We start from the raw sequence: 22,180 nt of genomic DNA on the forward strand, positions 1-22,180 counted from the left end.
ATTTTATCTTTCCCTGTCTGCCCAAGCCACATGAACACGTGTTTACTTATGTGAATATTTGTTCCAGCTTTAATACTCATGCCTTATCTCATGCTAAATTTATCCCCTAGAATGTTCTTTTCTAATCCTTAGAATTAGTTTTAAATTTTAGCCATTTGGTGGATATCTAGAGGCATCTCTGTGATTTTAATTTACATTTCCTTTATGGCAGAATGCTTATCTTTTGAGTGTTTATTGGCCTTTTGCAGATCTTTTGTGAAACATTTATGACTCTTTGCCATTTTGCTATTGGGGGAGGGGAGGTCTTTCCTTTTATTTATTTTTAAGTTATCTCCACACCTAACATGGGGCTTGAACTCACGACCCTGAGAGTTGGTGCTCTATTGACTGAGCCAGCCAGGTGCTCCATCTTTACTTTTTTACAAATAAATTTGTAGGGGTGCCTGGCTGATGGAGCATGTGACCCTTGATCTCCGGGTTGTGGGTTCAAACCCCACATTGGATGTAGAAATTACTTGAAAAATAAAATCTTTAAAAAAATCAATTTGTAGTTTGTTTTCTATAAATTGAGGTATAATTGACGTAACATTGTATTAGTTTCAGATGTACAGCTTAATGATTTGATATGTGTATAGTATTGGAAAATGATTGCCAAGCAGGAGTTTCTTTATTCTGGATTCAGTCCTTAAGATTTTTCTCATCAGTGATATACAGAGAATGAGAGTTTCTAAGGACAGTTGTTGGGAAGATTTAAGACTAGCATTTTAACACTGATAAATAGCAAGAATTTTTCTCATTTCCTTCTTAACTTCTTACCTAAAGATTTTTGTTTTAATTCATGATGAACAATATTTAACTGGTATGGGCATACAATTGCTATTTTAAACTCTAAATATAGGTGACTTTTCAAAATATAAATAGGGACTTTTTTGTGTTCTTCAGTGTCTGTGATCATTTCATTTTTTTAGCATGAAGCTTATATTCAGAACTCCATATATTTGAAAGTAAAGTTGATTTATTATAAACACCTGAGAGCTAAAATAAAAGTGAAGAGTCAAACCATCTTCAGAATCATTATTTCACATGTGCTTATTTCACAAATGAAGACACAGAAGACAGGTTTTTATTTCTGGCTTAATAAAAATATTGATATTTTAAAATTTTTATATTTTTACAACATAGTACATATGCATTATAAAAATTTAGAAGGTAAACAAAAATGAAATAACAGTGCCATGTTCTAGCCTCTCAGAGATTACTGCTGGTATTGCCGTGTATGTAGTGTGTGTATGTAGTGTGTGTGTTTATATCCCTCCAGATATTTGTTGTGTATAATTATAGTGAAGTATTTTTAAACCTAAATGAGAACATACTGTAAGTTGTTTCATTCAGTTCCATAACTCTACTCTTTCTACCTAAAATTTCATAGTACCTGTCCATATTTAAATTTTCCCATTGTTCCAAAATAACTTTTCCATTTGCTTGTTCCCAGCTGGGACCACCTGTTCATTCTTCAGTCTTTTTAAATATAGCTCAGTTCCTCACTTTTTAAATCCTCTTTTAACATTGAATATTGACCTTCTAAATCACTTTTATATCACTCTTAAATGGATCTGATGAAATAAAAAATACAGCAGGTAGATATGAGACATTATTCACTTAATATATAAAAAAACTAGTTTTAAAAGTTCGATTTTATTTTCCCCACCTAATTTGATCATCATAAATTTATGCTAGAAAGCCTTTTATCTATCACTTGGTATTTCTTTTTTCTTTTTTTTTTTTTTTTTTTAAAGATTTTATTTATTTATTTGACAGAGACACAGCGAGAGAGGGAACACAAGCAGGGGGACCAGGAGAGGGAGAAGCAGACTCCCCACTGAGCAGGGAGCCCGATGCGGGGCTCGATCCCAGGACCCTGGGATCACGACCTGAGCCGAAGGCAGACGCTTAACGACTGAGCCACCCAGGCGCCCCTATCACTTGGTATTTCTTTGCAAAAAGCTATATACATTTAAATTTTAAAAAGATTCCTGTGACCATAATGCTCTCGGGAGTTATTTCTTCTAAACTGAATTACCATGGTTGAGATTTATTCTGAATGTAATTAGCATTTTAAGTCTTGTTAGTACAACACTTGATCAAGTCACTATAATTGTATTAAAAATTTTTATTATAACTAACATTTACATAACACCGCACTAGGCATAGTTTTAATGCTTTAACAGGGTGAAGCCTATACAAAGTTTTGGAACTAGAGGACTAAGGTTTGTCTTTTAGTCATTTACAAATTAGGTGACATTGGGCATGTCACTTAATTTCTTAGAGCCTTAGTTTCTTTATGTAAACTAAGAATATATCCAAACATGAAGTTCTTGGGCAAATTTAAGATAACGTATAAAAAGCCAGTTTAGGGCGCCTGGGTGGCTCAGTTGATTAAGCGACTGCCTTCGGCTCAGGTCATGATCCCGGAGTCCTGGGATCGAGTCCCACATCGGGCTCCTGGCTCAGTGGGGAGCCTGCTTCTCCCTCTGACCCTATCCCCTCTCATGCTGTTTCTCTCTCTCTCTCAAATAAGTAAATAAATAAAATCTTAAAAAAAAGCCAGCTTAAAAAGTAAAGTTCTATGCAAATGTAAAATACTTTCCAGTAGATGAATTTTATTATACTGAAGATTACATTTTGGACTCTCTATGTTCCTTTTTTTTCCCCCCCCTTAGGGTGAGAGAGTGGGGGTGGGGAGGGGCAGAGGAAGTGAAGAGAATCTTAAGCAGGCTTTATGCCCAGCTCGGAGCCCAACTCGGGATTTCATCCCATGACCCCAAGATCATGACCTGAGCTGAGATCGAGTCAACCACTTAATCGACTGAGCCACCCAGGTGCCCCTCTACCTTCATTTTTCTAATTCTTAAAGGAGATAGCTACTTATTTTAGTAAATGTGTTCGGTACTGTTAGGCAAGTCTAGCAGAACTATTTTGTTTCCTGGATTCTGTATTTTTCTTCCATGCTTTTTAAACTTTATAGATACATGAAGTTATTAATAGTGGACATACTTTTTTGATCCCTCATGTTTATGATAATCTAGGAATATCCTGTTCAGTAGCGTATTCATGCCATGTCTTATATTTCTGGAATTTAATTTCTATTGAAAATGCCTGATTAAGTTGACAAGAGGCATGATAAAATCTACAGCTGAGTATTAGCGTTCTCCAATTTACCAGTGGCTAATTGGGGAATTTCTGGGAAATCATACCTAGAATTCTGACTCTTTTGTACTGGTAAATGTATCCTGGCCACCTACATCAGTAGTTCTCTGTATTTTGCAGCAATGGACACATCTCGAGAAACCTTGGTGATGACATTCAGATGTACCAAACATAGCTCTAAACTATTAACTCCCTTCCCTAATCTACTCAGCAAATCATAGTAAGAATAACACAAGGGTGGATTTGAATCCTCTGCATTTGCATTTTGTTTTAAAATTAAAGATGGAGCATGCTTCAATATATATATAAGAACACATTTTTTTGGTTATATCTCCCAACTACTTTAAGCATTCTTTTTGGAAATCCTTGGTCTGGTGTTCTCTCTAGGTCTGTACTGTACAGTAATGTGGCCATTAGCTGCATACGGCTATTGAGCACTTGAAATGTGGCTAGTGTGAGTGAGGAATTGAATTTGTAACTTAAGTAAAAGCCAAAACTCCACTCAAGTTGGAAAAGTTTTAAGTGTTTGGAACAATGTATTAGTGTACTAGGCTGCCACAAAGTACTGTAGACTGGGTGGCTTAAGTGATAGAAATTTATTTTCTCTTAATTCTCAAGCTAGAAGTCCCAAGATCAAGGTGTTGGCAGCTTTGGTTTCTTTTGAAGCCCCTCTCCTTCGCTTGCAGTTAGATGCCTGTCTTCTGTGTCCTCATGGATTGCCGGTTGGTCTGTGTGTTACTTGTGTTCTAATATCCTATTATAAAGATACCAATCCTATTGGATTAGGTCCACCTGTATGATTTATTTTAATTATCCTTTTAAAGGCTCTGTCTCCAAATACAGTGACATTCTGAGGTACAGATATAGGACTTCAGCAGGAATTCTGGGAGAACATGATGCAGCCCCATGCAAATTAGGTATGTCCGTTTACTTTTTCAGCTGAAAATTTTTTTTGGTTGTCTTGGTCCATATTTCAGAATTGTCACGATTACTAAATAAGAGATTTTTAATGTCACTCCAACAGAATATAGCTGGTATATGAATCAAAAAGTCAACTTTGGTCTTACTTAGTTGCTGTTGTATTCTTCTATATAAAGTTCCTTTAATGCTTTTTGAGAATCTATTATGTACCATACTTCAGTAGATGCTGTAGAAAAATCATTTACAAACCTTACTGTGAAGAGTTCAGCCTGCAGCAGGCCATTCAATACAATAGAAATGTAATTTCATATGTAACTTAAACTTTCCCAGTAAGCCCGTTAAAAAGATAAAACAAATGAACTTAATTTTATATATTTAACTTAATATCTAAAATGTTATTTCAATATGTGATCAGAATAAGCAAATATTAATGAAATAGTTGACTTTTTTAGAGAAAGATTTTCATTTGACAGCATGAGTGAGCGTATGAGCTAGGGGGAGGGGGAGGGGCAGAGGGAGAGGGCAACCGGACTCTCTGCTGAGCAGGGAGCCCAGTGCCACAGGGGGCTCAATCCCAGGACCTTGGGATCACAACCTGAGCTGAAGGCAGACACTTAACCGACTAAACCACCCTGGAGCCCCAGTAGTTGACATTTTTTGTACTAAATCTGCAAACACCAGTGTGTAGTTTACACTTGCAGCACATCTGAATTCACATTGTTAAATTTTCTTCAGAAATACCTGATCTGTATTTAATGATGATTTGTGATATCTAGATGTTAAAAATTTGTCATTCATATCAGCAAGGAACAAATGATAGACTCAAAATTTTGGAATATACTTCATACACAGGGAATAAAATACTCCTTTCCTAAGGAAAAGCCTTTGGAAATGGATATTGGAGATAGAATTGGGACTGAAACCTGGGTTTTCTGACTATATATTTTTCCTAAAATCAGCGTGGCATTTTTGTTATTTAAATTAAAGCACTATGCCTGCTTTGAAACTTGGAAAACTTGCAGGTTATTTTTTTTTTTAAACTTTGTGGATGGCCAAGAAATCTCTGGCTAAAGCTACTGCTTAAGGATTGTGCTATTTTTGTTATCTGAGGCTAGCTAAGATATCTAAGAGACAAAGTAGTGGATTTTTGGGTTTCAGGGTTAATCCTTTTACTTTACTCTCCTGCTATATTAGAAATCCATCCCAGGTAGTTGTCAAGTCTCTTAAATGTTCAATGGGAAATTTACTCCTTTGACTAGTGACACTTTCCTTGGTGTATAACCCATATAATTGTTGGAATTCTTTTTATTCTCTTACATTTATTTCTAACTTGCTAAGACTTGCTGCTGTAACTATATTTCATGTGTTTGATGTAGTTTTTTCCCCCTGTACTTTAGTTGATTTTCATATCTACTTAGTTTTTGTCGTTCTTTTAGTGTCATTATATTTGATGACAAAAATGTTTGGCTTATCCTCATTGTTAATGGGCAAATTGTTTCTTTTGCCTTAAGTAATATCTCATTAACTTTATAAGCCAGCTTTTCCACATCATCTAGAGAATCAATTTCCTGTGTTTTACTGGTATTATGTGTAACATCCCCACCTCATCTTTCCATATTAGCATTTTAATAGCTCCATGCTTCTAGAAGCAAAAGCTTCCAAAGTGAGTGTAAAAATAATCTTAATTATCTAAAAAAAATGTTGTAAATTGATACATTGTAGCATTATCAGAAATAAGGGTATTCTTTTAGATGAAACCATTGAAAATACCAAGTGATGTTATGAGGGCAGTTTTAATATTCACAATGCTAAAATGTTATGGCTTGATCACACACACACAAAAAATCTGGGTTTTGATGCATTAACACCAGATATCTTTTGAGATTTTCTAGGAAAATGAGGTGTGTTTGTGCATTAACGTCCCATCAAATGAATTTTATTATCTTTTTTTTCTTGGTTAAATCCATCAGAAAGTTATTCTTTGTAGGTGGCAAACAGATGCTCAAACAGATATCATTCTAAGAGTATTCCTATGTCTTTATCATACCATTGTCTTTGAAGGTACTCATTTATCGCAGTGGAATAGTTTCTTTTGTTTTTATGACTTCCAGAGAATTTAAGCTTTTGATTTGCTTTTAGGTCATGTGTAAGGTTGTGGCTTCTGGCCCAAGGGCTGTTGTTTTGAGGCAACTTTATTTTTCATTTTCAAAGTAGGAAGACTGTTGCCATTTATTCCTGATGTTGTGAGTAGTGAATCGTGTGCGTAGGGAGTTGGGGGGCAACTTGAGGAAACCTAGTGTTTGCAGGGCGGGTGTGTTTTCTTTCGTGTCCCTCTGAGAGAGCCGTCTGGCTTCTTTGCTTGAACGCGTTCAGTTAACTCTGTGCATTTGAGGAAACATACACCATTGTTGGACAACTGGTTGTTAAAGATGTGTATTTAAAATAGGCTGAAATAGACCTTTCATTCTCTTATTTTCCTACTATAATGGTACGGAAGACTTTTACTTGATTTCTACTTAGCTACCTTCAGATACTGAAAAACCTTAACCAAACCCTTCCTCCTTTTTTCTCTTCTTCCACGCTAAATCCTGTAGTCATTTGTGCCGTGATCATTTGAGTCCCTGTACGAGGAGCTCTTCTAGGCACTGGAAGACATACTAACAATTTTCTTTAGTTTCATACTTTACAGATCCACTAACCCAGTATGGGTATCCGTAATCTACTCCTGGAAAATCAGGTGTTCTTGTCAAGAATGCTTATTGGGAGCCTTTTTTTTTTTTTTTTTTTTAAGACTTCTTTATAGGGAAGTTCTAGGTTTACAACAAAATTGAGAGGAGGATTATATAGGTTTCCCGTGTGCCCCCTGTACATGCATAGCCTCCCCCATTATCACCACCCATCAACCACAGTGGGACATTTGTTACAATTGGCAAAACCACACTGATACTACATAATCACTCCCAAGTTCATAGTTTATATTGGTGTTATACATTCTATGGATTTGGACAAATGTATAAAATATATCCATCATTATAGTATCATAGTATTTTTACTGCCCTAAAAGTCCTCTGTGCTCTGCCTATTTATCTAAATCCTCCCACCCCTAGCAACCACGTAGCTTTTTATTTTCTTCATAGTTGTGCCTTTTCCAGAATGTCATAACTTGGAATCATAGAGTATACAGTTTTTTCGGATGGACTTCTTTAACTGATTATGCATTTAAGGTTTCTCTGTCTTTTTATGGCTTGGTAGCTCATTCCTTTTTTAGCACTGAATAATATTCCATTGTCTGGAGTTACTGTGGTTTGTATATACTCTTATCTACTAAAGAACTTCTTGGTTGCTTCCACGGTTTGACACTTATGGAAAAGGCTGCTGTAAACATTTGTGTGCAGGTTTTTGTGTGGACATAAGGTTTTAACTTCTTTGGATAATGCCTCGGAGCATGATTGCTGGATCGTATGTTCAGAGTATGTTTAGTTTTGTACGAAACCACCCAACTGTCTTCCAAAGTGGCAGTACTGTTTGGCATTCCCACCAGCAATGTGAGACTTCTATTGCTCCACATCCTTACCAGCATTTGGTGGTGTCAGTATTCAAGATTTTGGCCATCATTATAGGCTTTGTTATTACATCTGTGATAGTGTTATTTTTTATTTATTTTTTAAAGATTTATTTATTTGTCAGAGTGAGAGAGCACAAGCAGGGAGAGAAGCACGCTCCCTGCTGAGCAAGGAGCCCGATGTGGGACTCGATCCCAGGACCCTGGGACCATGACCTGAGCCGAAGGCAGATGCTTAACGACTGTGCCACCCATGCGTCCCATGATAGTGTTACTTTAAATTGCATTTGATGATGTGGAACATCTTTTCATATGCTTATTTGCCTTCTGTGTATCGTCCTAGGTGAGGTGTTAAGGTCATTGGCTCATTTTATATTTGGGTTGTTTTCTTATTTTTGAGTTTTAAGTGTTTCTTGTATATTTGAAATACAGCCCTTTATCAGATGTGTCTTTGGCAGATATTTCCTCCTTCTGTGACTTGTCTTATTCTCTTGGCATTGTCGTTTGCAGAGCAGAAAATTTTAATGTTAATGAAGACCAGTTTATCGATTATTTCTCCATGGGTTGTACCTTTGATATCATGTCTAAGAAGGCCTAACCATACCTGAGGACATCTAGGTTTACTCCTATGTTGCCTTGTAGGAATTTTATTATTTTGCATTTTACATCTATTTTGAGTTGATTTCGGTGAAGGATGTAAGTAAGATCTGCATCTAAATTACTTTTTTGCCTGCAGATGTCCAGTTGATCCAGCACCATTTGTTGAAGAGGCCATCTTTGATCCAATGTATTGCTTATGTCGGAAGACTGGTTGACTGAGTCTGTTTCTGGGCTGCCTTATTTTCCACTGATGTATTTGTCTAATCTTTTGCCAATACTACACTGGGGAAGCTTCAAGTTTCTTACCATTAAGTATGATGCTTGCTCTAAGTACTTTGTAGGTAGTCTTTATCAAGTTGAGAAACTTTACCTCTGTTTCTAGTTTACTGAGAGTTTTGATGATGAATGGGTGTTGGATTTTTTCAAATGTTTTTTCTGCACATAGTCCTATAATCCTATTATTTTTCTTTTTTAGTTGATGCAATGGATTACACTGATTTTTCAAATGTTGACTCAGCCCTGCATACCTGAAATCTAACTTTGTTGTCATGTATAATTCTTTTTATACTTCTCTTGGATTCATTTTGCTAATATTTTGTTAAAGCTTTTTGCATCTATGTTCGTGAGAGAGATCAGTCTGTAGTTCTCTTAAAATGTTTTTGTCTGGTTTTGGCATTGGGGTAATGCTAGCATCAGAATGAGTTAGGAAGGATTCCCTCTGCTTTGATCCTCTGAAAGAGATTGTGTAGAATTGACATCCTCTCCTTGTCACATGTTTTGCAGAATTCACCAGTGAACCCATCTTGGTATTGTCCCTTCTATTTTGGAAGGTTGTTAATTATGGACTTTATTTCTTTAATAGATGTAGGCCTATTCAGATTATCCATTTCTTATGTGAGTTTTGGCAGATTGTGTCTTTTCAAGGATTGATCTATTTTATATAGATTATCACATTTTGGGGCATAGTGTTCATAGTATTCCTTTTTAATTTTCATTGGATCTATAGTGATGATCCTCTTTTATTTATGGTTGCCATTATTTTAAATTGTAGTATCTGCAGGGTATCGAGAATCCTGAACCAGGAATGGTTTGAAAAATCATCAGAGGAGATAGGTGCTTTAGGATTCCTAAAAACAACAACAAAACAGGAAAATGGAACTCTGCATACCTTTCTTTTCATTTAGAAATTTTTAAGAATTTGCTACTCAGATTGAAGTTCCTAGACCAGCACCATCAGTTTTACCTGGGAGCTTGTAAGAAGTGCCGTCTAGACTGCACTTTAGACTGACTGATAGAATAAGAACCTGTATTTTAACAAGACCCCTACATGAGTCTCATGCTCTTTAAGGTTTGAGAAGCATGGCCTAAGAAACATCAGATTCTGTTTTAAAATAATTTTAAAAATCTCCATCACAATTAAGGATTTTTATCATTATCCAAAACTTCCTTTAAGTAGTTGCATGCAGTGGTTTTCTTTTGAGCTTTATCCTTTTCCTTAGGTGCATAGTGTGCTAATGTGTCCAGGACACACACAGCGGCAAAGAATGGCTCACCTGACAGACACTTCGGTACCTGTCTGTGCGCCAGCAGTAGCTGAAGTGCGTGTCCCTTTGCTGGCAATCTGTGTGCTTTTCAAAATACCTGCATATGATCCTGATCCTCTGTCAGTAAAGTTGGGATGGTAACTTGAGGCTTTTTTCATAATATATTTTTTTGATGATTAATACTTATTACTTCTCTCTATAGAGGAAACATACTCATGTACGTATTTTGAGGCTATGTAACATTTTATTCAGTGAGCCAGCATTTGAGCGCCTACTATGCATGTGGCATTATGCTAAATTCATGCAATTGAATTCTATGGCGCAAGCCTTCATGGAGGTTATAGCTTAAGAGGGCAAAGGGATAAGCAAATCAGAAATTAGAGTGCACTATGATAAGAGACCTCATAGGGGAGATCCTGGGTATAAAGTGGATTACGTAGAAAGGATGTGGGGATTTAGTGAGGGCTTTTGGAAAACCTCTTTCAAGCTGGGAAATCTACATAAATTATTTTACATATTTAAATTTTTGTAATTACTGCTTTGAGATAGGTATATATCTTAGTCCACATCTGAATATATGTTGAATGAAAATTTCTGGGCATGGAATTATGGAATCAAAGATCTGAGCCTCAACAATTTCTAGTACATGTTACTAGGTGGCTTTCCAGCAATGTTATACCAAGTTGTATGTCCAGTAGCAGTGTATTATACTGTCCCTTTCAGTGTACCTTTACGGCTATGTATGCTGTCCCATTCTTGATGGAAATACTCATGGATTGTAGCTGCCCCTGCATCCTTCCTCCAACCCGGTGTGATTTTTGCTTTACTCCTTTTAGAACCAACCGTAATCTGAGATTGAGAAATTGTCTAAGACTTGTAAATGAGCAAAAGAGCTTACTGGGTGACTTTTCAGTGAAATGCTGGGCTTGTCTAGTGGATCCTCTGTGACTATACTTACTTTCTTTTTGATTAGGTTATTGGGCAACTCTACAGGGGAAGAAGTTGAGAAATAGTGGTGCAAATGATTCTTATATATAATAATGCAAAAAGTTTTTGTCTAGTAGGGATGCAGTTGATTGCTCTAAGGAAGAGCCATCTCACATATTTTGTTGCTCTGTAGCAGAGATTTCTAAACTTTCTGTTTATTGTATTCTTAGTATCTAATTTTTTCCTGGTGCCACTAGGCCTAAAGTAATATATAACATCCTTTTATTAAGTTAGGTCCAGAGAGCTTACTAGTGGTTTGTGCACTATCTCTGGTGCCCATTTTGCAAAACCTTTTCATAACAGATTCACAATTTTTGCATCCATTAGTGAATTCATTTTAGTAATCCTGTTTGCCTTTATTCAAATTTTTGATACCCTTATTAATGGAGTTGAATAATAGCTTTTGCATTTGTTCATTTTATATTTTCATGAAAGTCATGGTTTTAAAGTTTTGAAAATTACACTTTAGCACCAGTTAAATTTTTTTTGTTGTTAATTTGAAAGGTGAATTAAGTAGATAGTCTGAACTTTTTTTGAACTGTTTAAGTGATCTAGCACAGGATGTGAGAGTCATGAGTGAAAATGCATCTGGAAAGACCTAGCGTAGAGACTTGCAGGAGAATGGGCAAAGTGGACAGGGAAACACAACTTCATACTAGATGATGTAATTGTAAAATAGTGTTGTTTTGGGGAAAAAGTACATACAAGCAAAGAAGTAGCAGAGCACATGGGATTCCTCAGGCTCTTCTCCATGGAGAAGTGTCTTAGGCTGAGCACAGCTAGTTTGGGATGTGCCATGGAAAGGGCTTCAGAAGAGGAATTTCACCCCATAATGTTCCACGTGTTTCCTGGAACCTCTAGGTTATTGTGTAACACCAGGGAACTTGTAGTTATTAGCAATGGGAGCTTCTGTTGCTCGGCAGCTAGTTTCAACCTGTTCTTTCATTGTTAACTCTGGCCTATTGAATTAGCTGCTTGCAAAGATGTGGAAATAAAGAGGAATGAACCTCCCGGGCCAACTGGATTTGTATTTGTATATACTCACTTGTTGTCTAAATGGATGTAATAGTAGCTTTACAATGACATAATTTTACACATTTTATTCAAGTATACTTAGCATACACTATTATATTTCAGGTGTTCAATATGATTCAACAGTTTAATACATTTCTCAGTGCTATAGGTGTATTCTTAATCCCCTTTATCTGTTTGACCCGTACATCCACCCACCTCCCCTCTGGTAACTGTAAGTTCTCTATAGTTAGGAGTCTGTATTTTTGTTTGTCCACATATGAGTGAAATCATATGGTATTTGTCTTTGACTGACTGACTTCACTTAGCATTATACCCTCTAGGTCCAACCACACTGTTGCAAATGGAAAGATTTCGGTTTTTTAGAGCCAAGTAATATTCGCGTGCGTGTGCGTGTGTGTGTGTGTTGCATGCCCGAGCAGTCTGTGCTTTCAGTGTAAGGTTAGGTTGTTTATTTTTTTTATTTTTTTATTTTTTTAAAGATTTTATTTATTTATTTGAGAGAGAGAATGAGAGAGAGCACATGAGAAGGGGGAGGGTCAGAGGGAGAAGCAGACTCCCTGCCGAGCAGGGAGCCCGATGCGGGACTCGATCCAGGGACTCCAGGATCATGACCTGAGCCGAAGGCAGTCGCTTAACCAACTGAGCCACCCAGGCGCCCTGTTTATTTTTCTTTTTGAGGTAGGCCTGTGTTGCTTTACTTTTCCCTCTTGGAAAGCTTTTGCTGCATCCCTAAGATTTTGGACCATTGTGTTTTCATTTTCATCTGTCTTCTTGTATTTTTTTATTTTCTCTTTGTTTTCTTGGTTGATGCATTATTTAGTAGCATGTTATTTAGCATCCATGTATTTGTGCTCTTTCCAGATTTTTTTCTTGGGGTGGTAAATTTCTAGTTTCATAGCATTGTGGTCAAAAAAAAAAAAAAAAGATGCACGGAATGACTTTAATCTTGAATTTGTTGAGATTTGTTTTGTGGCCTAATATGTGATCTGTTCTGGAGAATGTTCTATGCACACTTGAATGTGTATTTCCACTGGTTTTGGATGGAATGTTCTGAATATATGGTAGGTCTATCTGGTCCAATGTGTCATTAAGAGTCACTGTTTTCTTGATTTTCTGTTTGGATGATCTATTGATGTAAATGAGGTGTTAAAGTCCCTTACTGTTATTTTATTACTGTCAATTTCTCCCTTTATGTCTGTTAATAGTTGCTTTATGTATTTAGGTGCTCCCATTTTGCATGCATAAATACTTAAAATTGTTAAATTCTCTTGTTGGGTTTTTCTCTTTATCATTATATAGAGCCCTTCTTTGTCTCTTGTTACAGTCTTTGTTTTATAGTCTATTTTGTGTGATACCCATATTGCTATCCCAGCTCTCTTTTCACTTCCATTTGCATGGTAAATGTTTTTCCTTCCCTTCACTTTTAATCTACATATGTTTTTAGGTCAGAAGTGAGTCTCTTTTAGGCAATATAGAGAAGGGTCTTGCTTTTTTATCCATTCAATCACCCTATGACTTTTGATTGGAGCATTTAATGTATTTACATTCAAAGTACCTACTGATGGGTATCTACTTACTGCCATTTTGTTCCTTGTTTTCCTGTTGTTTTTGTTCTCTCTTCTCTTGCTCTCTTCCCTTATAGTTTGATGGCTTTGTTTGAATTTGTTTCTCTTTATTTTTTCATATTAAAAGCTTTTGCATTCGTGATTACCATTAGGCTCATATGTAAGGTCTTATACACATAGCAGTCTGTATGAAGTTGATGGTTGCTTATGTTTGAACCCATCTAAAAGCACTAAATTTTAACTGCCCCACCACGTTTTATATATATGAGGTCACACTTTACATCCTGTTATTTTGTAAATTCCTTGACTAGTCCTTATAGATATAAATGACTTTAATGCTTTTCTGCTTTACCTTGCATACTTCTTTTATAAGTGATTAGTCTGTTTTGTTATATTTGTATTACCTTTGAAATTTTTCCCTTCCATAATTTTCTTAATCCTGATTATGGCCTTTTCTTTCTACTCAGGGATTCCCTTCAACTTTTTTGTAAGGCTGGTTTAATGGTGATGAATTGAATTCTATTAACTCTTATTTCTCTGGGAAACTCTTTAATCTCCTTCTGTTCTGAAAGATGGTCTTGCTGGGTAGAGTATTATTGGTTGAATGTTTTTTTCCTTTCAGCATTTCGAATATATCATGCCACTCTCTTCTGGCCTATGAAGTTTCTACTAAAAATAACTGACAACCTTTCCCTTATATGTAATTGTTTCCTTCTGCTGCTTTTAAAATTCTCTTTGTCATTACTTTTTGCACTTTGAATTATTACGTGTCTTGGTGTGGACCTTCTTGAGCTAATTTTGTTGGATGCTCTCTGTGTGTGCCTCTTGGATCTGGATTTGTGTTTTCTTTCCCAGCTTTGGAAAGTTTTCAGCTATTATTCCTTCAGATAAAATTTTCTGCCCCCTTTCTCTCTTTTCCTTCCGAAATTGCTATAATGAGAATGTGAATGTACCTGATGATGTTGGTGAGTTCTCTTAACCTGTTAACATTTTTTATTACTTTTTTTCTTTTCTTTGTATCTTGGTTGCTTTCCATTACCCTTCAGCTCACTGATGCATTCTTTTGCTTTCTCTAATCCACTATTGATTCTCTGTAGTTTATTTTTAATTTCAATTACTGAGTTCTTAATCTCTGGTTCTTTTTGTATTTTCTGTCTGTGTTGAAGGTCTTACTGAGATCCTCCACTCTTTTCTCAAGTTTAGTGAGTATCTTTATGACCATTACTTTGAATTCTTTATCAGGCCTATTGCTTATGTCCATTTCATTTAGCTCTGTCTTTTTCTTAGTCTGTTTCTATGTATTAAGAATGTCTGTTACATCTCCTGATCTTAAAGTAGTGGCCTGATGAAGAAGAGATCCTGTGGTGCCCTGTAGCCCAGCGTCCGTTGTTCATCAGAACCTGGTGCTTCAACATTGTCTCCTTTGTGTGTTGCATGTACCCTACTATTGTGGCTGAGCCTCATTTGCCTTCATTTGGCTGCAGTGACCCACTTTACCTGTTGTGGGCCAGGTTTGGTTCCTGTGCTGTTAAGACCAGTCTGGGGCCATAGTGGTCTTGTTGGTTGGTGTCAGTCAGACCAGATGTCTGCCTTTAGTCTATTTACTGGGGCTACAGTTGCACTGAACTATAGGGTGCTCTCCCTATGTTGTCTTCTGAGAAGCTTTTGTTGATGGACAGGCTGGTAGTCAGCCCAGGTGCCTGCTAGGGCTGGAGACGCACTGATTGGCAGGGTACTCTCTGTATGCCAGTTATAAGATTCGGTTGCCAAGACTGAATTACTGGTATGTGTGGTTATCTTTCCCTTTCCCCAGGACAAGAAGCATTTTGAAGTGGTGCTCGTTCTTGCTGGAGCTGCTTGTGGGATGCAACAGGGCAGAAGACACTTTGGGAGGGACTCCTGCTGAGTGGGGCATGTTGGATGGGACAGATCTGTAGGCAGACATGGGGCGGGGATGCTCTGTGTTAGCAAGGGAGGTGGAGAGTGTGGTTTCCTGCAAGTGTCAGTCTACCTAGGCTGGGGGCAGTGGTGTGAGAGAAACGGTGTCCACCTCTTTTGTTCTTAGAGAAGTCTCCTGAAGTCCCTGCCCCTCCAGTATACATTCTGGGATGAGTAGTAAGTCCCCTACAGGTACTTTCCAAACTGCTACTTCTATGCTCTTAGTGGGATTGTTTGTTATACGGTCTCTTTAAAGGTGGGAATTTAGTTTCCTGGTGCCCTCCAGCTTTCCAGTAGCTGAGCCTGCTGATTTTTGAAGTACCTGGAGTTCAGTCCTGCCAGTTATAAAAACTCTGAAGTTCAGCCCTGCTGGTTTTCAAAGCCAAATGTTGTGGGGACTTGTCCTCCCAGTGCAGGTCCCCCATGTCTTGGGTACTTGCTGTTGGGTCTGCTCCTCTCCCTTCCCTGAGATTGCGGTGTTCCTCCTTTTTGTAGTGAGTCTGGCTAGGAGTTTGGTTCCTGACCACGTCTCTACCCCTCCTTTTGGTTTGCCATCTTTCTTCCTCTCTACGGTTAAGTGGAAAGTCTGTTCTGCCAGTCTTCGAGTTCTTTTCTGGGTTGGGATGCATGGATGTGGCTGTTGTGGGACAAGATAACCTAGGGATTCTCCTATTCTGCCATTGTCCCAAAAATCCACGATTTTGCACATTTTGAGCTCTGTATGCTTGATCTCTCTGTTAGGTTTTACCTGTTGACTACAGAAGATGACTTTTGTTTCTTAAACTAGAATGTTGCAGTCAATTCTGAAAATGTCTTTTCCCCCCAAATTTAGTTTTTTTAAATTATAACTGAAATTTGGAAATAGGATGAGATACATTTGGGAATAAGGTGTCCAAGGAATGGAAAGTAAAAGCGGATATATCTGTGATAGAATGGAAAGGCTATAACCATTGATAGAGGGACATCAGGAATAGAACATGACTAGGGAAAAGTGAAATGATGGGAATTTACAGTTGTCTAGTGCCTGAGGCTTTTAAGTAAATTTTATAATCAGACTAGTTTGGGGGTGAGAAGCCTGATGGAGACTGTGTTTACTTTTTGTTCAAAACTGTAAAATAGTTTACATTTTGAATTTCTGCTTTCCCTTAATTGATTCAAATTACTATTATCATAGGAACAATTAGTTTTTGAAAGTTTTCTTTGCCTATTAATGACTCACCTGAATTAGTGTTACATGCTTCAGTGGCTCTGTTAGTAATTCCTGCTGATGAAAAAGTCTTATGTGAAGGGAGCCTATATGCATGCCAGCTCATACTAATGTCATTCATAGAAACAATTCAACTGAAATGTGCATTCGGCTCTGATAACAGATACTGTGAAAGGATTATGCATATTGAAGTATTGTATACTTGAAATTGATCATAAATTCACCCTTTCTATTACTGTTAGGAGATGAGTTACTGTTTCCACCCACCAGGTAAGAACAATACTTGAGGTAAAATCTGACATTACACTTTTGCCCTTCAACTGCTTTGTGAAGTGTAAATGGCCTATGTTTAGCCAATCTCCTTGTTATGAAATTGAATCATTTTTATGGAATCTAAGCTAGAACTGCTGATGCAGCTATTAACAGACACAGAAGAACTACTCAGTTGAGAGGAGCACTTTAAAGATGGTTGAATTCAGGGAGGAATTTTCTGCTCACTTGTACCCACTGTTGGAGCTGTGTGTGAGCTGCATAAACTGTACTTGTTTTTATCTGTTTGTGTTTGCATAATAGCTATTTATGTTTGTATCATCAGCATGAAGATGATGATTACCCATATTTGCTGAGAGCTTACTTTATGCAAGGAGCTATTACCTTGTTCTTACAACCTTTCTTAAAAGGAATATATTGTTACTCCCATTTTAGAGTTGAGAATACTGAAGTACAGAGGTACCTTGGATATCTTGCCCGAGATCACATACCTAGTTATTGGCAGGGTCATGGTTTAGACCTTAGGCAGTCTGTCTGCAGAGCTTGCTACATAGGCCCTCTGCAATGGTGATTCTGTATGTGTGCATGTGGAATGCCTCGTAGTGTTTTAGATCTCTCCTTTGAAGGATTTCCCAGCCTCTCTCTCTCTCCTCTCTAGGACCACTTTAAACTTGCTCTCATCCTGGTCTGTGAGACCACCACTGTTCTTAGTTGGGAAATAGTATATTAGTTAGGAATGCATTTGGTTATAAGTAATAGAAATGCTAATCCCATAGTACATTTAATGAGTAGGGCTTTATTTTTCTTAAATAACAAGAGGTCTTGGATGTAGGCGGTTGAAAGCTGATGCAGCCGCTGAATCCTCTTGATGGGGACTCAGACCTGTTTTTTGTGCTTTTCCATTTTTACTTGCTGGCTGTTGACTTCATGCTTGTTAGTCTCATGGACGCAAAATGGTTTTTTGCAACTCTAGGTATTAAAGATACATTCCAAGTAGAAAGAAAAAGATGGAGGGATCTTAAAAGGGAACAGCCAGCCTTGTTCATCCTTTTATATCCAAAAAGAAAAAGCTTTTCCAAAAGATTCATGCAATTGACATTTAGTTTTATGTCCTTTTGGCCAGAACTAGGTCACATGGCCAGTCCTAGAGACCAACTACATGGAATCATGTTATCATGACTGGTTTAGACCAGTCACAATGTGTCGCCTGGAACTGCAGGGACATACTACCACCCGCGTGAGTTAAGGTTGTATTGATCGAAGAAAGGTTGGGTGGGGGTGGATTTTGGAGACGGTTGACAAAATTGACCATAGGATGACTTCTAGAAACTCTGGTCCTGTACTCAGGATTTGGAATCATTGTCATTTTGCTTATAATTAGGATCTAAGTGCTCTAGTCCTCATGAAAGTTTCCAGGGTATACTTGTCCTCTTTTATCTCAGATGAAGGGGCTCAATGGCTGCTTTTCCTCAAAAGCTTTTTTATAATACTCAGAGTCTAGTTTTTTGGATCTGGGAGTTTACCTTTCTCTTTGTTTCTGCCCATTCCAAAGCATCTTAAATATGAGAGTCCTGCCAAATTCCAGTCCAGGAATGAGACCTTGGTATTTGACAACTTTCTCTGATATCTTTTGTCTCAAAGGATTGTCTAGTTCTAAAGTTGAGAGGCCAGGGTCCTCAGATAAAGGAAGTAGGTCAAGGATCACAAGGCAGTATGACTTACTGAGTGGTACTGTAACTGATTTGTATACTGAGTTCTTGGAGGGCAGTGACATGAATTACTCATCTTTATATTTCCTATGCTCAGTGTTCTGCATGTGTTGGAGAAGGAGGTAGGCCATTGAAATTGACTCAGCTCCAAAGCCCTGCTTTTCATGTACCATGGTTTCTTTTCCAATCCTTGATTAGTGGCAAAACCCAAACTAATAAAAAGTCTAATAAGGCCCAGCCTCTGGCTAGACTTGCTCCACTCCTTGTCTTGACCCTTGGCTAACAGCATCTGCTCATGAGTTTGCTATTCTGGCCTTCAGTTTCCTCATGTTATCCACCAAGACTCACCCCCCAACAACACACACATTAGGGAATTTTCTTCTCTTGTAAGGCCAGCTATGTTTTTAGAGAGCTTATTTATTTACTCTTTTTCATCCAGCATGTTGATGTGTTTATAGTAAGAGGCTTGGTGTAAGTTTAGTCTGCTGTGTTTCTATGTCTTCCTTACCTTTTTTTTTTTTTTTTTTTTTTTGAGTATGTCTTCCTTATCTAAAGGAGAGTATCTTACACACATTTAAACCTTTTATGGATAACGCACTATTTTATCTACCATTGTGTTTATTAACCATCAACTTAGTGTCTTAGGACAATAATGGTTCACTTTTTTCCTGACATCTGCAATCTGGGCTGTATGAGGGGGTTATCACCTCTTGGACAAGAGTGTCTGAGATGACTTTTTCACTTAAATGTAAGGTGCATTTAATGGAATGCATAGGTGAAATGGCTAGACTAGGCCTGGCTGAGTGTCTGTTTCCACATAGTCTCTCTAATGTGGTCCTTGAGCCTCTTTAGCAAGAGCTCCAGGGAAGTACATACCAGGAGAGTAAGCAGCAACATAGAAGCAGGCGTCAACATCCTGCTTGTGTTGTGTTAATGTTATTTTCGCTGAAGCAATCACTTGACTAAGCTCAGTCAGATGTTCAAGGGCTTCACTGTCAGGGTTATGTTTCATTGGGGACCATCAGTGTAACAGAATGGGCTACTGGGTACCTATACATTATATGTAATCTCATACAATAAATTTTGTAGTGGCTGCATTTTATTCCATTTTTGTTTTGTGTGCAATTAATTTTGCTATTAAGTACCCTCTTCCTTTTAAATTACAACTGTATTTTGAGGTAACAGATTTACCCCAAATGTTGCAAGCCTAGAGTTTCCATATGCCTTTCACTCAGCTTCCACTGATGCTAACATACTGCATTAACCACAAAACTAAAAATTAACATTGGCACAATATAATTCTATTTACTAAACTACAAACTTTACTTGGTGTTTACCATTTTTAATACTAATACCCATTTTCTGTTACAGAATCTAATCCTGGATCCCACATTGCATTTAGTTGTCATGTCTCCATCTTTCCAAGTCTTTCATAACCTGGATACTTTAGAAGAGCAATGGTTAGTTTGTAGAATATCCTTTGATTTGTGCTTGTCTGGTCTATTCTCATAACTAGGTTTAGGTAATGCATATTTTGGCAGACATGCCACAAAAATGATGGGCCCTTCTCAGGGCCTCATATCAGGGGCGTATGATGTCAGTATATCATAATCACTAATGCTGCAAACCTTGTTCACACTTGATTAAAGCAACTTTTTCCAGGTTTTTCTACTAAAAAGGTTGTATCTTTCCCTTTTCAATTAATAACGGTCTTCCAGTAGATACTTTGATGGAAATGACTTTGGCTTACTATTTTTGTATGCATTGGTGAATGTTTGCCTGCCACAGTTATCACTGTGGTGTTCCAATGGTAATTTTCTATTTCTCTTCCTTTTTACATTTACTTATATCAGTATGAACTTGTCTATTTTATTTAATGGATTAGAATCCAACAGTATGATTTATTTTGTTTCTTAAATTGTTACAGCCTTGACCATAGAGAGCTCAGATTGATTTCCGAGCCATTTTGACATATCTCCATCCTTTTTGAGCATTTTTAATTTCTGGCACCGTAGGCTTATCTTGTATCTTTCCTGTCCCAGCCCTGGAATCAACCACTTCAAGGAGCCCTGGCTCCTCTTATTGGAGAAAGGTATTTGGAAGCCAAGATCTTGGAACTTGCTGTGCTTATTGCTACTGGTCTATCAATTTCTTCAAGACCCTGTCTGTGGAAAGAGCCAGGGAAGTATGTACACTAACTCATGTATGCATACAGCTATGTTTACTTCCATGTGTCTATATGTATGCACATTAAAACATCGTGAGTTTACGGGATACCTCAAATTAAGCCTAATATCCCAGGGTTCATTCCAGCCTTCCTGTGTTCCTTATTTGCAGTTTTTTTGACAGTGAGAAACCTGGTTCTCATTATCCACAGTATGTTTGTTTAACCCTAGTGTATGTATAATGTGCTTCAGAATTGCTAACCCATTACCCTGTGAGAAACAGATTCACTAACTGGAGCAGAAAATTTGTACATCATTCTTGTCTTGAACCTTACAGTATTTGGTCAAAATAATGTTTTCCAAAGTGCTATTTGACTTTTAATGTGCGATTTAACAAATCAAATAGTTGTTAGTTTGTCAAATATAGGAGAAAATGAAGAAAAATAGGAAAATAGGTAAAAGATAAAGGAATTAGGGCTGTTTTTTGAGGGAAGTGTGTTTCTGATTTTTTTTTTTTACTTCTGACACAGCTGCTAAGAGGTATTCTAGATAATTTTGATTCAGAGTCCAGAGTGCTAACCATTACATGATGGAACTGCCACGATAATTTTGATTCAGCTATCAATTTGTCAGAGAGGTGAAGTAAAACAGTAATACAATATTTCAGTTTCTTTATTTGTATATTTTACTGATATATTAAAACTGTTAAACATAAGTATGAATTTTTGAAAATTCCCTTTTCATATACATGCAAAAAGTTACATTATAGTATGTATAAAAATGGCACACGATATATTTTCAGCCTGATGCCATTCACGACTTGTTTTAAAATAAGGTAGCCTACTTTTTTTAAAGGTAGTTTTACTAGAATGCCATAGTATTCTTGCAGAATGTCGGTAGTTAGTGCATTAAGTCTCTTAGAGTGATGAAATTATTTTTCTGTTTTCTAGAAGAGGCGAATTTGAGAAAAATTGGGAACAATTGTCTCTTGGTTACATATGGATAGGCGAATTTAAAAAAAAGGAATATTGGAGCCAAACAGATTTCTTATCTTTTTTTTTTTAATTTATTTTTTTATTTTTTTATTCTTATGTTAATCCCCATACATTACATCATTAGTTTTAGATGTAGTGTTCCATGATTCATTGTTGGTGCATAACACCCAGTGCTCCATGCAGAACGTGCCCTCCTCAATACCCACCACCAGGCCAATCCATCCTCCCACCCCCTCCCCCTCAGAACCCTCAGTTTGTTTTTCAGAGTCCATCGTCTCTCATGGTTCGTCTACCCCTCCGATTTCCCCTGCTTCATTCTTCCCGTCCTGCTACCTTCTTATTCTTTTTTTTTTTCTTAACATATATTGCATTATTTGTTTCTGAGGTACAGATCTGAGATTCAACAGTCTTGCACACTTCACAGCACTTACCAGAGCACATACCCTCCCCAGTGTCTATCACCCAGTCACCCCTT

At 37.3% G+C, this 22,180-nt stretch overlaps 1 protein-coding gene across 14 annotated transcripts in view; it reads left to right on the top strand.

Annotated features, from left to right (window-relative positions):
* TPK1 (thiamin pyrophosphokinase 1) overlaps positions 1–22,180 on the top strand; it is a 335,883-nt gene that overhangs the window by 4,947 nt on the left and 308,756 nt on the right. Inside the window, exon 1 of one of the 14 annotated variants that reach the window (XM_081799943.1) lies at positions 1,972–1,986. The exons of 10 other annotated variants lie outside the window; for them this stretch is intronic. Coding sequence is in view for 3 of the 4 variants with exons in the window: in XM_081799934.1 (XP_081656060.1) it covers positions 4,004–4,124 (121 nt within the window). In the remaining variant the exon portion in view is untranslated. Of the gene's footprint in view, positions 1–1,971; positions 1,987–3,855; positions 4,125–22,180 lie in introns of those variants that run through there. 3 more of the 14 variants (XM_081799934.1, XM_081799931.1, XM_031017860.2) reach the window with 3 other exon arrangements.

Source organism: Leptonychotes weddellii, chromosome 12 (genome assembly GCF_054177405.1).
Source record: "Leptonychotes weddellii isolate Sample4059 chromosome 12, ASM5417740v2, whole genome shotgun sequence".
Lineage (NCBI taxonomy): Eukaryota > Metazoa > Chordata > Mammalia > Carnivora > Phocidae > Leptonychotes > Leptonychotes weddellii.